Source organism: Lygodium microphyllum, chromosome 23 (assembly GCF_053477565.2).
Source record: "Lygodium microphyllum isolate KBCC chromosome 23, Lygodium_microphyllum_v1.1.10, whole genome shotgun sequence".
Lineage (NCBI taxonomy): Eukaryota > Viridiplantae > Streptophyta > Polypodiopsida > Schizaeales > Lygodiaceae > Lygodium > Lygodium microphyllum.
In genome coordinates, this window is record NC_141157.1 from 137,097,302 (window position 1) to 137,115,838 (window position 18,537).

General features: G+C 43.4%; 1 protein-coding gene across 1 annotated transcript; it reads right to left on the reverse strand.

The window, feature by feature from the left end:
- Positions 1-11,431: 11,431 nt before the first annotated feature.
- Positions 11,432-16,174, reverse strand: LOC148016790 (pentatricopeptide repeat-containing protein At2g33680-like). Its single transcript, XM_087664353.1, has one exon. It carries the CDS (start codon positions 15,725-15,727, stop codon positions 13,430-13,432), a length of 2,298 nt encoding a protein of 765 aa, XP_087520479.1. The 5' UTR covers positions 15,728-16,174; the 3' UTR covers positions 11,432-13,429.
- Positions 16,175-18,537: the final 2,363 nt, after the last annotated feature.

The following is an 18,537-nucleotide window of genomic DNA, read 5'->3' on the forward strand; positions in this document are numbered from 1 at the left end:
GAACCAACATCTAAGCATTTACAAGTACTAAATAAGTGTCAGGATGCTCCAAAACTTCAAGCATAAGCTCTCATATATTCAATGACAATTTTCAGCTTGCAATTTCAGATCTGTAAAGCATTCCAGAACTAAATTCTCAACCCCTTTTAATCATGCCAAATGCACAAACTCTAAGGCATATACATTGCCAAACATATCATGTACTTGTCTATGCCCAACACAAGCATTTCAAGGCTAAATACTTCCCACAATTTCAAGTAGGTACAGGCACAATTTCAGCCTACTTACAATGGTTTCCAAGTTCAAATGGGGGTTTCTCCTACTATGATTAGTGCTACCAATAATGCTTGCTTTGATTAGCTTCTAACTGAGCTCTATAAACTTCATGACCTCAAGCATATAATTCATGAATACTCAAGTCAAACATGGCTGCATTCTCCCAAAGTGTGGCAACCCAAAAACAGGTGCATTTTACCTTGTTCACATTTTTTGACCTGCTACGCTTTCTGATGTCAGTCCTCATCAACATGAGCTCATTCATATGGCAAGAAACCCCCTTGGGAAGCCTCAATAAGCACTAGTCAACTCAGACACAAGATACATACCAATGAACAAAGCTATGGCTGCCATTTCTGTAGGACATTTCAAGATAGCTCTCTTTTCTCATGTAGACCACCTCAAATCTCTTCATTTCAGCTCCTGACTTCAAGCTCCAGCTCCCACAATGGCAATGTTGAGCTTCCAAGCTTTTCCGACTTCACATAGTCATGGGGGTTCATGGCTCTAATACCATGTTAGAAAGATGAGAGAGAGAGATAGGGGCAACAAAGAGGAGACAGCTTTCAATGTTATTCTTCTTCATTATTCATCACACTTATTCTAATGAGTAACACAAAGTACAATGTACTAAAAACCTAAGTCAAGTAGTGTAAAGAGACTTAGTCTAACTATACCAACTAAGTCTAATCGACTTTATTACGCACACATCATCTAGCTAATCTACTATTGGATAGAGTCATCACGTATTAGGTAGACTAAGCTTGCATATCTCAACACTCCTCACTCAGTCACTCATCTATCATCACACATGTGGAGACTCCGTGGAGAGAGGAGCCAGTGGCAATGCCCACATAGGCTGTGACTCACTGTTGTATGCGTCTGTCACGTGTTGGATATATGGATTCTATTTCTCGAGCATACATCTAAGTTCTCATCTATATTGTGTTCTTCAATGTTCTTTCTTTTCCTTTCTCTTTTGTCTTGTGTTTCAGTGGTTTATTACAACATATGTTTACACTTCCATTGCTGCTCTACTTCTGATACAAACATACCCTTTTCGCAAGAGGGGATCACTTATCGATCAATTGGGATAGAGACCTCATCATTTGGAAACAATGGAAAACTCAAGGATCACCTATGCAATTTGCTTTTAACTTTTCGTATGGGCTCAAAAAGATATTGCCTTTGATAGTTGTAGAAGGTAGTTCATGTGTCATTAAGGCTAGGGAAAATATGGCTAGAGCAAAAGATTTAGAATCCTAGATTATAGTAATGCAAATCAGCAAATTATTGGCATAACAAGGTGTTTGAGGTGCCATGGATTGTGAACGGTTACGAGTCTCGACCTACTTGGAGAAGGAACATCTAGGATGACAATATGGAAGCATGGGTGGCCTTCTGTAGCTCACTACCATTTGAAAGAAGAAACCCCACTTACATGCCTTATCCTAGGTGACATGGAGTTGACTACAGCTCTACAAAGTATGGCAAACTCCATTTCCCTTTGATATGCAATATCAATGCAGAAGGGCCAAAAGACAGCCTCAAGTTCCAAGAGAAGGGCTTGATCTCTTCCTTCAAAAGATTCATAGGAACTTTTTTTTCATGCCCAGACTCGACTTTCATTGGGAGGTGCAATATTTCAGATTGCTTCTTCAACTGATCAAAGGAAGGCTGTGAAGGAGAAGGGTCTCCACCCATTGTTTTTCAATATGAATGTAGGGATAGTTAGGTATGCCATGGTGAGATTACTCCTTCGTGTTACACTGCTACCGCACAATTGTTATGAGTTATTGGAAGACATGAACATCAGCTAGTTCACCAATCATAGCCACTCTTTTTTCCCAATGACACCCTTGGTAGGAAGTTCCACACACTGAAAGCCTATATGATGAGCAAAGCATGCCTAGAAAGATCATTGCGGCCACTACCTCGACCACCACCTAGGAATCACAAAGAGTGTTAACCCCAACACAAAGAAAGCAAAAGGAAATAAAACCAACATGAAGAAAGCAAAAGGAAATAAAAAAGACGCAGGGCAAAGGTGGAAAAAAGATAGCCCGACTAAAGAAAGAAGAGGAGAAAAGGCCAAAAGCGCAAGGGCAACCTTAAAAGTCCAAGGCAAATACAAAAGGGGAAAGGTGCATTTTAAAATAAAAATGCGCACCCTGAAATCTTGTAAGAGAGCGTCGGGCTCTCACCCGTGCAATTTGTAAATGTAGACGGGCAGTGGAAAGGAAGCTAGGAAGATAGAAGGACAATGGGAAAAAGGGCCTAGGCTATGGCCGGCTATGTAAAAAAAGGGGAAAAGGGGATGACCACCCAAAAGGGATTTAGGGTTTTGTATATAAAGTTGAAAAGTGAATGAGAAGCTCATTCTTGTGTGTGGCAAAAAGTGGCTCTCCTCTTCTTCTTCTTCTTCTTCTTCTTGCTTGCTTGAGCTTGTGCTTGAGAGAGGGAGTGTAAGAGTGTGAGGGAGTGAGTGTGTGAAGGTGAGGGACCGTGGGGTAAGCTCTTCATCTTCTCCTCTCTTCTTCTCTTCTCTTCTCTACTCTTCTCTTGCTTGCAGTGATGGAGCTTGAAGCGTGGATCTTGAGGATGGAGCTTGCTTGAAGCTTACACTTGGATCGTGGAGCTATCGGAGTGCGCGGGAGAGGAGGTAACTCGAACGGCATGGAGGTAAGCTCACTACACCCGTAGGTATGGATGGCGCGTCGGCTATGTAAGAGGTATCCATTAGTGCTCGGCTTGGAACGCTTGAAACAATAAGCGGTCCGTGGGTCTTGGCGGTTGAGCGAAAGCTCCCACATTTTGGTTCCGTTGCCGGGACCTACGGATTCAAGCCTTGAGCGCTTGCGCACTTTGAATCGAGCATCGAAGTAAGGGCTTTCCCCGAACCGGTACTTAAGATAGGTAGGAAGGGAGGGGGTTGAAGATGGTATTCGATCTCCTTGGCAAGTAGGTTTTTTGGCTTTCTTGAGATTTATGTTGTGGAATGAAGTAGTGTAGGTATTTACTTTGTGATTTGGGTGCATTAGGGTAGGAAAAAACAAAGAAAAATAAGAAAAATAAGCATCAAGGTTTCTGCTGTCATAATAGGGCATGAGGGTTTAATTCATTTGCCGATTTGCATTTTGGAGTTTGTTGGCTATTCCAGGTATATACAACTCTTCCCCTCCATCCATAGCTTTGATCTGAAGGTGTGTATGACAGGCTGTGACCTGAATCATGTGATTCAGGCAATTTATCGTTGCGCCGATAAAAAACACGCCGCACTCAGCGTGTCCGAGTGACGGCGATTCTGGGCCAAGTCCCAGAATTGGCCCTCGGCCCACTACCACTCGAACCACTTGACTCGGCCCACCTGACTTGGCCCTCGGACTGCTCAGCCAGTCGGCCCTCGGCCCACTACGACTAGGTCCACTTGGCTCGGCCCACATGACTCGACCCTTGGCCCACTACTACTCGGACCACTCGACTCGACCCACGTGACTTGGCCTCGGCCACTCGGCCCTCGGACAACCAGACTCAGACTGGCCGAATTTGACATTTGGACCAGTCACATTCGGCCCTTCCTACTCGGCCCTCGGACGGGCCGAATTGGACACTCGGCCCCTGCAATTCGGACCTGTTAGGCCGAATTTAGATTTTTTTAAATTTTAACCTGTAGACCTAAAAACTGACTGAGAGACCATATAGAGCTGAAACCACCTCATAGATCGATCACTGGGTTGAAATCTAGAAGCAAGTAGTTCAAAATTATCTGTAGACGATCCTTCAAATCACATATGGCATTTACTGTAACAGCCTTGCGGGCCAGGGGGACTACCCCCCCCCCCCCTTGAACCCCCGCAGAGGGGGCTCTGCCCCCTCCGCACCTCCCCCAAGTAGGTTGGAGAGAAAACGCGAACCGTGATAGGTCCTCCAAATTAAACCATCTCTATCAGCTGAAGGCAAGATTGCATCAAAAGCAACGAAGCACAGGAGGAAATCTAAGAGAAACTCTAGGTCTCAAGGTAAAAAACCAGACATGAGTGTTCGAAAGAAAGAGCCTCAGCCTAGCATGCTTAATAAGCAGATGTCATATGTAGCCATTGAGCATGCACAAAAGCCATTAGTGCCCAAAGAGCCTTTGATTTTCCAAGAGGATAACAGGCATCATAGGCACAACACTACTCATGGCAAGGCTGATCGCTCAACAAAGAAAATGGCACAATCGTCTAATAGCCTCGAGCAAATCATTCAGCCAGTGCCAAGTCCACCTAAGAGTCCTAGATCTCCTACATCCTCTTTTTCCAAATGGACACAAGAAGCACAACAGCAGTCGTCAATGGCAGCTGCTCAATTCCAATCTCTATCTCCATCTAAGCTTCCAAATATCCAAGAGGGGGACATGACACTAGTCGTAGCTCTCGGCCCAAGGATATACCTGCGCAACCCAATGGGACCAGATCAACTCATGCTCAATCTACACAGATGAATGCTCAAAGGGCAACAAAAGACGCGACCACTTCCGATCGCCCTAGGGACCTGACACCACAATCCACCAAGAGTAGCCAGCCCACTGGACTAGCCACTACTACTTCCAATAAGGGATCACAGCACAGTCACAGCCCTTGGCTGTAACAATGCCCCTCGCGGAATGTGTCCTTAGCAGTTTACCTATGAAGGAGGTGTTGCAACCAACTTCCTTGACAACTCTAGCACTTCCAAAGTGCCTAAATCCTAGGCTAGAGGAGTTAAACACATGGGAATTGGCTGAAGAGCTAGACTCTCCCAAAAGGTAGACAGTTGTACCCTCACAACCTGGCAAGGCTATTCCGCAGGCCACGGCTATGTCCCATGAGGACACACTAGAGAAAGGAAATGCTGAGGCCCAACCAAGCACATCAATGGTTGACCTAGTCCAGGGTCCTGAGTCGTTGAGATATGCACCTTTACTAACCAAGAAAAAGAGGAAAAAACAGCGAAAACAAGAACAGTTGCAGGTGGTTGTGGACCCCAAGAGATGCACCTTTACTAACCAAGAAAAAGAGGAAAAAACAGCGAAAACAACAACAGTTGTAGGTGGTTGTGGACCCCAAGAACATTGAGACGAAGAGCGCTGGAGAGCTGATGAATAAAGCATCGAGTCCATCCACCAATGAATCCATTGATGCCTCTCCTAATAGCGGTGAAACCTCAGACACATCCGTGTGCTCTGAAAAATCAAAGCAATCATTACCATCAATGGCAGCTTGCAACACTCAATCCATCGACAATAGAACGTGCATTGACCAATCAAGAGTGGATACAACACTATTACAACAGGGTGACAAATTTATACCAGTCACATCCGAGGAGAACCATGACAAAATAGTAGCAAAACCTCAGGAAAAACGCACAATCCTCGAGAGCATGAACAATCCTAGCATTGATCAATCTTGCTCATCTAGGCCTGAGCCCCCAGCTATGCTAAAGCCTAGGCAAACTCCTAGAACCTTGCATGAGATAGCAACCGAGCAAGCCCTCGTTGAACATAGAAGTGTCGCAAAATGCTTAACTGAGTTGGATGCTAAGCTCAAGGTATTTGCACGTGTTTACGTCCTTGCGGACATGGGCGCATTCCCTAAGAAGCAGCTTGGAGAATACTTGCCATTTTCCCTATCTTGGGAAGAGCAAGAACATCTTAACGAGCACTATGATAGGCTCCTACATGAACGCATGCAACTCATCTCTAACGAGGAAGCCGACGAACTACGCTTAACTGTAACATTCAATGATGTGCTCTACCAACCAAATCTCTTAGAGATAGAGCAACTAAAGCAATAATCAGAGGGTAGAAGCCAATTTGAAAAATGTTGGTTTGAAAACTGCGCTACAATGGCCGAACTTGGAGCCCAAATCATGACAGTCTCAGAGGAGCGACTAGCCAAATGGCGAATGGTGGTCCCAAAGAGACCCAACCTATGTGGCACCAACTTCATTTCGAGTTCTAGCTACAGTTCGAGGTATGGACCTAGCTGGAACTAGCTTAGAGAGCCCTTTGATTGATAAAGTTTTCATTGAGGAGGAGCTACATGTTTCCAGTAGACTCGAACAAGGCACCATGCTACTCGATATTGCCAAATATTTACTATTGCTAAGTAGGCTACCACAGAAGCTAGATATGTGTACCACACTCGAGTACAATCCTGAGTTCTACAATTGGTTTTTATCCTCACGAAGTGAAATGGTTTCATGAACATGTAATAAATAAACAATGTGTTTTGTGACTGTGTAAATAATACCAAAAGAAGCAAAGGCCAACACACCCCATGAGCAATGATGACCAAGTGCAGGTGATACGCATCAAGTCAAAACTAAGGGATTCAAGTTGGCGATGTCTTGTTTAGCTGGACATTTTCATTATGGTTGAAGCATGTGACTTGCATGTACTCTCACGCCTTTTCAAGTGAATGCAGAATGACACAAGTCAATGTCTAGAAGCATTTAATATCCAAGTCACCACAAGACCACCAACCCCACAAAGAACCATTATGGAGGAAGTGACAGGAATACCAAGAAACAAAAGCCATGAAGGAAACGCCACTGGATGAGAACCCAAGGACACCTCTGCAGAAAGCACATATTGCAATTGAGCATGGCCAAAGCATAATCATCGATTACCTCCTCCTTCTTGGCCAAACTCTATGTTCGGACAGGAGCCATGCTCTCAACAAGGGCGAACATCTCTTCATCATCCAGGATTCAATTCGGAAGATGCTTTGCCCTTGTCCATGCACAGCTCACTCCAAGTGCTACTCAATTATTCGATGTCTCACATGTTACAAAGAGGTTTGCAAAATCTCAAGTGTATCTCTTCATCTCAACAACAGTTCCTCTAGCATCAAGGCTGGTGACACAATCATCTCTGTAATATCCATTATTCATAGCCTTTGGATCCCAACATTTCTCAATCCAAATGAAAGGCTAATAGCCTCAATGTATGGCATTGATTGTATTCATTTTTTCCAACAAAAAAAGAAAGAGAGAAGAAAGAAGAAGAAAAAAAAAGCACACACGATCACCGCACCGCACCTAGGGATCCTCAAATTAGGTACGTCCAGTGACCTTGGTCGGTTGGCTCCGTCCCTAATCCCCTAGCCCTTTGTACATCCCCCACAATTGTTCAGGGCACATTAAGGGCAGGACATACCTAGGGAGCTCACCTCGCCTATGGTTAGACCTGTCACCCTGAACCACTTGCACAATTCTTTTGCACTCCATCTCAATGCCATTACAATCAATAGTGGTAAGCAAGGCATGAAAGACAATGGAAAAGTACACCATACTTTTCAAGCACTACAAGTAGCCACTAGCTACCAAAAGCTAAGACATCAAGGAGCTCAATTATGCTACATTGCCTTGACAAGACCATAATGATGTCTCAAGCAATCTTCAAGTGTACTCCCCGTCTTCATCGACAAATTTTTCCATCAACTTAGCCCCTTGCTTCACTGACCCATTGCTATACAAGGAACCAGACCGACAATCTTCTAACTAAGTAATACCTAAATACACACGTGTACTCACTTAATATTCACACTATAACCTATACACAGTTTGGGTCCTCAACTGCAGGACAATACTCTAGGCTTGCTTAGAGTTCGACATGTCTCCCAAACTAATCCAAATATGTCTTGTGCACAATAAGAAGACTAGCACTACCCCTTAGGGAGAGACCACGAGAGGTTTTCCAATTGCAGGTATTAAAGACTCCAACGAAAGCACTGTCATCTCTACATTAACACTCAACTCTGAACTCTTGTCCTTTACTTCATCATGCAAGACCACCAGAGAATCATCACGAGCAGAATCCACCATGAGCATCCCAAGAACACCAACACCCGTGCCAGCTATGAGTGACCATTCCCAACAAAGAGTAGCCCTATCGCCACCTACAACAATCATATCACCAGCCAATCAGACCAGCAAAGTGCCACCAACGACCTTCATCCGCACCAACATCAGAACTCCTCCAAGGCAAGCCACAACAGTCCCTTCCACCCATGTCTTCGGTGCAAGCTCCGCATGCTACCTTCGACGTAGAGTGCCATGGGATTGGCACTCGTCTAGGAGGGGGGTAATGTTAACCCCAACACGAAGAAAACAAAAGGAAATAAAAAAGACGCAGGGCAAAGGCGAAAAAAAGGTAGCCCGACTGAAGAAAGAAGAGGAGAAAAGGCCAAAAGCGCAAGGGCAACCTTAAAAGTCCAAGGCAAATGCAAAAGGGGAAAGGTGCATTTTAAAATAAAAAGGTGCACCCTGAAATCTTGTAAGAGAGTGCCGGACTCTCACCCGTGCAATTTGTAAATGTAGATGGACGGTGGAAAGGAAACTAGGAAGATAGAAGGACAATGGGAAAATGGGCCTAGGCTATGGCCGGCCATGTAAAAAAAGGAGAAAATGGGATGACCGCCCAAAAGGAATTTAGGGTTTTTTATATAAAGTTGAAAAGTGAATGAGAAGCTCATTCTTGTGTGTGGCAAAAAGTGGCTCTCATCATCATCTTCTTCTTCTTCTTCTTGCTTGCTTGAGCTTGTGCTTGAGAGAGGGAGTGTGAGTGTGAGGGAGTGAGTGTGTGAGAGTGAGGGACCGTGGGGTGGAGAAGCTCTCCACCTTCTCCTCTCTTCTTCTCTTCTCTTCTCTACTCTTCTCTTGCTCGCGGTGATGGAGCTTGAGGATGGAGCTTGCTTGAAGCTTACACTTGGATCGTGGAACTACCGGAGTGCGCGGGAGAGGAGGTAACTCGAACGGCATGGAGGTAAGCTCACTACACTCGTAGGTATGGATGGCGCGTTGGCTATGTGAGAGGTAGCCATTAGTGCTCAGCTTGAAACGCTTGAAACAATAAGCGGTCCGTGGGTCTTGGCGGTTGAGCGAAAGCTCCCACAAAGAGCCTCAATGAAGCCCTCCTTGTTTACTTATATGCAATGCTTTCCACACAAAAAAGAGGGAAAAAAAAGACTTGAGGACCATATATAGCCACAGTACCTCAGGAACTGTAACCCCTAGTCCTTTCCCGCTTCACTTAACTCAAGGCAACTCAAGGACAGAATGTTCAGAGAGCATTGATAGACCTATCATCTTGAGTTTTACACCCGCAATTTTTCCCCCTACCACTAACTAGGTTCTCAAGTGTGAGACAACACTCCAAGCCTGCTTGCGATTTCACTCCTCTCTCACTTACATTTGCACAATCATAAAAGCCACAGCATAGTGAGGTAGATAACCCCCTTAAGTAATGCACACACCCTTTTATAGTGAGAACACTATTTGAAAAGCAACTCAACAATAAGCTCATTCTTGGAGTGTACAAACTTATGACTCTCTTCTTGCTCGTGTAGAGAGAGAGAGGGATTGAGAGGGGAAAAGAGTATGAGTGAGAATAAAGGACCGCGACTTGGAGAAGCTCTTGCTTCTCTTCTCTTGTTCTTCTTCTCTTCTCTTCTCTTTGCACAACGAGCACAATAGGTGGAGCATGGAGATGAAGCTTGCTTAAGTGCATCCCTTAGATCGTTGGTGGATTGGTATGGCTAGACTACAATGAATGGATTAGTCAATAAGCTCACTACATTCGATTGGAGAGTGTACATTGGCTATGTGAGAATTACCCATAGTTCGATTGCTTAATATGCTTAAATTGATAAGCGGTCTGTAGACCCGACGATGTGGCTCGCGGGAGCGACGACAAAAACATGTTGGCTAATAATCAAACAAACAATATGAGATTGCCCATAAATTAGGTCATAAGCAACCATGAAATTGTGATGTGACTACTAACACCCTCTCTTAGGGTATAGATAAACAAGCAAAGAACAAGAATACCAAGGATGCACCATGAATACTCCAACAACATGCACTGCATTGGATGCACCTTAGAAAGAAAGTACATGAAGAAAGTCCAAATACCATAAGCCCAAGCTAACTAACTTGAATCTCTTGTAACCACACAAGCTCCATGGCTAGCTCATTGTGACACCAAGGTTCCTTTCTTAGAGCATAGGGATACCCTTCAAGTTCCCTCATGCAAGCACATGAACACATCATGTTGCACATCCCATCGTAAACTTGGCACCAAAGGTACCATTACAAGGTCTGGAGTCACCAAAACATGTGAACTAGATGACACACCAAATCTACCAAGAATAAATGGGCACCAACATGCCCTCTCTTCACTTCACACTTGGTTCTTCCAGCTAGAAGCATGATAGCATGCAACATCACTAGAGCCAAGAAGTGCTCACTTGAGCCATTGGTAAGCCCTAAGTGAATTGATATGTTGTAGACTTGCACAAGATCTCATGCTCCACTAAGCATGACCAAATATGTCTTCCAACATCTTCCTTCTCTTCGAATATGACATCATACCACATCATTCCTTCGATTCACCTTCACACGCATGACAACCGCTTCACTAGTAAAATGAGAAAGGGAATTTCCTTACATGTAACCTCAATGGGAAGTGTGTAGCAAAGATAGTGTGGATAGTTTGCAAAGAACTCCAGCCCGAACAAGTAATGTCAATCATACTCTTAAGCTTGAACAACTTGAGACACACAAATACAAGAAAAGCCCACAAAATAGTGACCACATAAACAAAGACTATTCTAGTCAAAAAAGCAAGCAAAAGCTTTTTTTTGCAAACTTAACATGAAGTGACAAACATGAGTTGTACTCAATATCAAAGGACACGCGGACATTGCTAGATTGTGAACGTTGGTGAAGCATCCACATCATAACAATATCAGTAAACCTGCCTACCACTTGTCAAACACGAGTTGTACTCAATATCAAAGGACATGCGGACATTGCTAGATTGACACAAGTCATTGAACGTTGGTGAAGCATCCACATCATAAAAAAATCAGTAAACCTGCCTACCACTTGTCAAACATGAGTTGTACCACAAGACTAGCACTACATGTAAAACATAGGCACAAAAGCAAGCTACCACTTATTAACAAGCACACTTACCAAACACAAGATATAAACGACAGCGGGACATCAGCTGGAATGATGAGGGCATCAACCATATATACAAGTCCAGGCCTGGAAAGCCAAGCTTCCATTCCACCTTGCAACCGACATCGTGAGATTGATGATAATAGCATTAGGTCACCAACTAGCAGAGGTAAGCATAGGCCAGTAGACAAGCCACCAACAAATAAAGGACATTTCTCCTTGAAGTAGAACCTAAACATCTAATACCATGTTAGAAGAGCAAAACAAGTAGTAGAATAGTGAAAGACACAAGTTGATGAAAGGGGCGATACAAAGATAAACCAAAACCAATAATCCACTACAAGAATTATTAGTACAAACAGTTGAGTGCTAGCTCACATAATCCATATGCTCTCTCTCCACACCAAGAATCTGCAAGCACATAAATGAATGACTGTGTCCACAATCCCTCCTTATCTAAACAAAGAAATAGTTGCCGTACCACAAAATAGGTTGGCCTGATCAAATAAACAGACAGAGACCACTGATAGACGAACAGTCATATGGAGTTCACAAGTCAAGAATAGAGACAACCTATAGTTTGGGGAGGGCATACATACATTCAGCAGGTTGTTTAGAAGGCCGGACCTTCCAGCTCAATCAAGCTTTTAAGAGATATTTACAGGGACATGAGACTAGGAGATCCTTTAGCATGCAATAAGAAGCAAGAGGGTAGTAGGGGCTCCATGGCTAGACATTGATGTAGTAATTCCATAATTGTAGCTTGCTCCTCCTCACTGAGAGCCTATGCAAGATCTCAGTTGGGCAACCCTGCTCTCACCACTAGGCATCCCCATGCAGGTAACAAGCAAAGTTAGAGGCACTCTCTCAGACACTTTCTTCACCATGCAACAGGGTGGCAGATGAGCATCAGACAGATAACAGCATGGCTTAGGTTTCCCTCATCTCATTTTGAGGAGGATCTGAGTCATATGACTCCAAGGGAAGTCATGGCAATTTGACCCATACATCACCTAGTCAAATATCCAAGAGTGAGAGCTATGGATCTGGGACACTTGAGCTTTGGATTAGTTGGACTGGGATCCAGGAAAGTGGGGTCAGCATGCTCCATCAGTTTCACAGAAGGCAGTGACTTTCTTCGCCCACACAGCCAGATTGCCAAGCATATTTTAATACATGATATGGATTGGGCTCCCTGTAGTAGACACTAGGCAAAGCATAGTACCGTGAACCCCTTCAGACATGCTTTCAGGAAATGCCTACATGATCACTGACAGCCAAGGATCTTTTTCAACCTATGGCTAGTGGCCCATGGGGTCTAGCAATTGGCAATCCATTGGTTCCAATGCAACAGGACAGGGTTTGGCAGTATTGCACAGTGCTTACAGACCCCAAAGCACTATCTATGGTCTTGTGAGGCTGCACAATTGGTTCAAAGAGGAACCTGCAAGATCCTTCATCGAGAAGAACCCAGCCTCAGACGTTCACATGGTGTATTTCACTTGAGGTGCTTTCTGCTTCCAGTCAGTCAAACAAAGATGTCACCTACTTTAAAAGGTGGAGATGCACATCACAATTGTCATCATTGAGGCTGGTTCACGTGCATTTTGTGGGCCTAGACTTTCCCAACTACCAACTACTGGAGCATACTACACCATGATTAGAGGTGTCGGCAATTATTAGAAGCCTCACACCATGTCACCTTTGGAAGGCCCACTGCCAGCTGATCTTCAGGCATCAAAGACTCGACACATGCCACTTTGACAGAGCTCTCGTCATCCATCATTCACTCCTTCAGAGGCTGTTGGAGTAGTTTCAAGGGGACTCTCGGCATCACTGGGAGGTTCAGCAGCAGTTCCTTCACCCTTGGGGTTGACATTGCCTGCTTTTCACCTTGCCAGATGACAAGCCATACTGATGTTACACTCCTCAACAATGGCCTCTTTCTCCCATGCCTGCCTCCCCAAATAACCCACCTTGAGAGGCCTTGTATATATGTGATTTGATTTGCATTCAGTTCCAGCGTGACTGTTGAGCATATGTGCATCATTGTACTTAACTCTGAGTAACATGATTAGCTGCACCTTTTTAGCAAAAAAATAACGAGAATGGCCTTCAAGCCACCCACAGAAAATTTATGGATATTTCCTGTCATATCAGTGAGCTAATGATGTCCTGGGTTCGCCCATGCTTTGTTTTTCACTCTTATAACTTCAATCTTGTGTGCATCCTCCTTCATGCCTGCAGCTGCATAAATATTACTCATACAAACATAAGTTGCAGCATCTTTTTGATTCAGTTTCACTGCATGTTCAAAGGCTAATCTTCCAAGCTTCACATTTCCCCACTTTCGACATGCACCCAACAAAGCACTCCATGTTGGAAAAGAATCAGATGGTATCCTCTTGATCACTGCCATCACCTTGTCAAAGTGGCCTGCACGGCCGTAGAGATCAACCATGCAAGTGTGGTGCTCCAAAGTTGGTGTGATGCCATAGCTTGTGCTCATAGTCTCAAAGCACATTTGGCCCAACTCCACAAAACCTGAGTGACGGCATACATTAAGCATAACAGTGAGTGTGATCAGATTTGGCATAATACCTTCTCCTATCATTTTGTTGAACAAGTCACAGACAACGTCATTCTTTCCAAACTGGGCATATCCTGTCATAAGTGCATTCCATGAGTTGACATCCCGAACTGGAAGCTCATCAAATACATCTTGGGCTTTTGTAAGCGCTCCACATTTAGCATACATATCCACCAATGCACTTCCAACAATGGTGTTCTTCTCCAGCCAACCCTCTCTAACAATCTCAGCATGTATTTTGTTTCCTTTGGCAGCTGCTCCTGCAAGGCCACACGCTTGCAAGACTGAAACAAAGGTGACTGCATTTGGAGAGAAACCCTCACACTGCATTCTTTCAAAACAAATCAGTGCATCCTCACCATGCCCATGCTGCACATATGCTGCTATAAGTGCACTCCATGAGATTACATTCCGAACTGGAAGCTCATCAAACACTTCTCGGGCTTTTGCAAGTGCGCCACATTTGCTATACATAACCACTAATGCATTACCAATCGATATATTTTTGGTTAGTAAACCTTCTCGCACAATCTCAGCATGTATATCTTTGCCCGTAACTATTGCCCCAATGCTACCACAGGCTTTTAAGACACTCAGAAAGGTGACTACATCTGGGGAAAGGCCCTCACCTTTCATCTTTTCAAAACACTTCAGTGCTTCAGCACCATGCCCATCTTCGGCATATGCTGCAATTAAAGCACTCCATGAGACCACATTCGGATTTGAAAGCTTTTCAAACACTTCTTGAGCTTTTGCAAGCGCACCACATTTGGCATACATACTCACTAAGGCAGTGCCAAGAAAAACATCTTTTTCCAGCAAGCCCTCTCTGAGAATCTCAGCATGTATATCTTTGCCCTTGTCAGCTGCTCCTATCCTGCCACAAGCTTTCAAGGCTGCAGCAAAAGTAGTCGCATTTGGTGTGCCTCCCTCCTGTTTCATCCGCTCAAAGCAGTTTAGTGCTTCCCCACCATGTCCATGTTGGGCATATGCTGAAACTATTGCACTCCATGAGACCACATCATGAATTGGGAGTTCGTCAAACACTTCTTGAGCTTTTGCAAGTGCACCACATTTGCCATACATGTCCACTAATGCAGTACCAAGAGAGGCATCCTTTTCCAGCAATCCCTCTTTAACAATTTCTTTGTGAATACTTGTGCCCTTGTCAACTGCTCCTATGCTGCCACAGGCTTTCAATATGCAAAGAAAGGTGGTTGCATTTGGAGAGAAACCCTCCTGCAGCATCCGATCGAAACAAGATAGGGCTTCTTCACCGTGCCCATGTTGTGCGTAACCTGTGATTAGTGCATTCCAAGAGACCACGGTACGAATCTGAAGTTTGTCAAACACCTCTTGTGCTCTTGCAAGTGCACCACATTTGGCATACATATTGATAATAGTATTGCAAACACAGGTGTCATTCTTTAGCAACCCCCTTTCAACAATATCGGCATGGATTTTGCTGCCTTTTCTGAGATCTTTTTGCATGGCACAAGCTTTCAAGGAAGCAACGAGAGCATCTTTGTATCCCCGGCGATTGCCATGGCTAACAATCAAACCTGGCTGCTCTGTGTCACCACGTTGTGCTTTGAACTTCCCCTTCCTTGTCACACGCAATCCGGCTGTTACTTCTGATAATGCTTCGGACTTCCCCTTCCTTGTCACACACAATCCAGCTGTTACTTCTGATAATCCCGCAGATTCTGTACCAAGCTCTTCTCCAATCTCAGGAGGACTGTACCAGCCATAGCTCCACAATGTTTGCATGGTCGGAGATGCAAAACAAGACTGAGGGCCAACGGGGTTGGATACTCTGCTGTTTTGATTGTCCCAACATTGGAGGCACTCATGTTGTATTGAGAGAGTCATGTCCTCTGGAGTGAGAGGGACAGAGAGGGTTCCCCTTTCGTTGAGTAGGCCTGCATTGTAGAGAGCATCTATGATTGACCATTCATGAGAAATCGACTGCTTAGTGCTGAAACTGTTGATGTGACCACATTAACGAGGGTTTCATCAGAGCTTTGACCTCGTGACCATGGATAGAAGCCAAAAGGTGCTTCTCAAGCTTAGACTCTCCTCTTTCAAGTTCTCAAAAGCTAGCTGCTTGCTTCACCATAACTGGCCACCCTCTATCAAGCCTCTCTCCCTCTTTTTCAATTAGTAGCAAGCGGTTCCCATAAGTTCATCCCGCCATAGTATACCCTGGCTTGAGCCTCCTCTCTGACAGGCCGCCGTAATCGTTAGATATACGATGGTGATGATATTTTCCGCAGGGTACATAGTAAGGGATCCCCGTGATTTTCAATTTGTAGATAGGTGGACGAATCTCTGCTTAAAGAGTTTAGAAAATTGGGCGAATATGAAGAGAAAATATGTAAATTTTTGTATATGTCGGCTGTTTTTTGAGTTTTCAAGCTTAAAATTTTAGCTCGATGACCGAGAAAACCTTTAAAATTTGGATTTTGTTAAATTTTGCCCCTAGTTTTTACCCTAATTCTTGAGTAAATGGCTTGATAATGTAGATCTCCAAGAGTCTCTCTCTCCCTCTTTTTCCTCTCTCATCTCTCTTCTTCTTGTTCTATTCCTTTCATTTTTCTTTATTTTCATTGGTTTTTAGGCAAGTTACCACCTTGTTGCTCATGCAGAGTTTTGTTGTCTTCTTATGATGCTAGGTGGCATTATTGCCTCTTGAGCTCCTTTACCATGCTATCGACCTTTGTTCTTCATCATGTATGTGTAAAACCTTCCATCAATAGAGCTTGACTATTACCTTTTGTAAATCTTCTTTTGTGCAAAAAGGTTTAGCATTGCTTACCTATGCTTCTTGCCTCTTTCTTTCAAGAAGACATCCTTTGCCACTAAAAGAAAACATGTGTCTTTATCTCCCAAAGCTCTTCTTAAAATTATAGTTGTTGTGCTTGGCTCTTCTAACCTAAATTATCTTAACTTTCTTCTTTATGTCCTTCATTGCTCCTCTTCATGCCTTCTCTCTTCCAAATATCTTCTTGAATCTTCATATGTCTTGAATCTTGTTAATTCTTCAAATCTTCTTTGATTCCCTGTCATGCAGTGATCCCTTTTAAAAAATATGCTTTAAAGGGACACCATCATGCTCATGCACTCATGAGTTGAAAAGGTCTATGCAACCCAAAGTCTATCAAATGCATCCATCCATCTAATGAAAATCTCTCATGAACGATCCCATTGGTTCCTTCCTTTTCTTAAGATAAATTTGCCTATAAGGTGCCAACCCATCTTTCCCTCTGAAGGCCCCTCTATTCTCTATAGGTGTCAAAGTTGCACAACTTGCTTGATCATAAGAGATTATACTCATTTAATAACATGGTCGGACAATCTGTCATACCTAATTTTCTATATGTATACTTTGAGCTTGCTAGACTCAAGAATTGGGAATTTTGAAATGGCTAAGCATTCATGTGGTGAACATTATGTAGTGAATATTGGTACAAGAAAGGCTTATTAAGATGGCAAGCTCAACAAGTGCAAACATTGATGATGGATAACCTACTTAGATAGGTCTACGCGTCTACACTTAACATGTTAGTAGTCATTATGATCCTCACAAGGCCACTAACTTATCACTTCTTATATTTGGTTAGCTGCATCTACCTACAACTAGTATAGTTAGAGTGCCACTCGATTAGTATAGTCAGTTATATCTCTTTGACTTGGTAGGCCAATTTCCTTTATATTACATGGTGTGCAAATCGGATGTTGAATGCGTGTGTAGCAAACGATGGAAGGTCCCCAAAAACAAAAGAACTCTACTAAAGCTCATAAAACAAAAAGGAAGCTTTGCAGGACATGAAGAAAAGAGACAAATTGGGTACAATCTCCCCCCATGCCTTATGTGAGCACTCCACAAAGCATGTATTTATATCCAAGCCAATATATAAGGCTAGATTGGTGGCTAAGGGTTTTAAGCAGGAGCATGGTATTGTCTTTGATGAGATCTTTTCTATTATAGTCAAAATGACTACCTTATGCTTGGTATTGGCCTTAGTTACTCAATTAAATTTGGATCTCTATTAGATAGATGTTAAGATGGCTTTCTTACATGGGGACTTGGATGAGATTTATATGCAATAATTTAAGGGCTTTCTAGAAAAGAGAAGGAAACACCTATTATGGAAGTTGAGAAAGAGCCTTTATAGTCTTCAGCGCACCTAGGAAAATATATCATAATTTTGATGCATTTATACAGTTATAGTCTTACTCCCATAGTGATATGGATCCGTGTGTCTACACAAAGAAGGCTCATGGTAGCAGCCTTATTATCTTGGTACTTTATGTGGATAATATATTGATTTCCATGAGAGCTCATGATGAATTGGATACTTTGAAAACCCAGATCAAGAAGAGCTTTGAGATGAAGGACATCGAGTAGGCCTCATATAATCTTGGGATGCACATCACATGCGATATTTCTAAGGGACTTTTTTACTTGTCACAGAAGGAGTACATATAGAAGGTCCTTGAATGCTTATATATATAGGATGTTAAGCCTATTAGCTATCCTTTACCTTCCCATGTGAAGGTTAGTCACACAGATTGCCCTAGTTAGATGAACAAAAGGCCAAGATCCCTTATGCATTTGCAATGGGAGATTTGATGTATGCCATGATAGCCACTCATCCAGACATAGCATTTATAGTGGG

Coding starts and splice junctions, on each gene's coding strand:
- LOC148016790 (XM_087664353.1), bottom strand. CDS start 15,727: ATGACTCTCTCAATACAACATGAGTGCCTCCAATGTTGGGACAATCAA.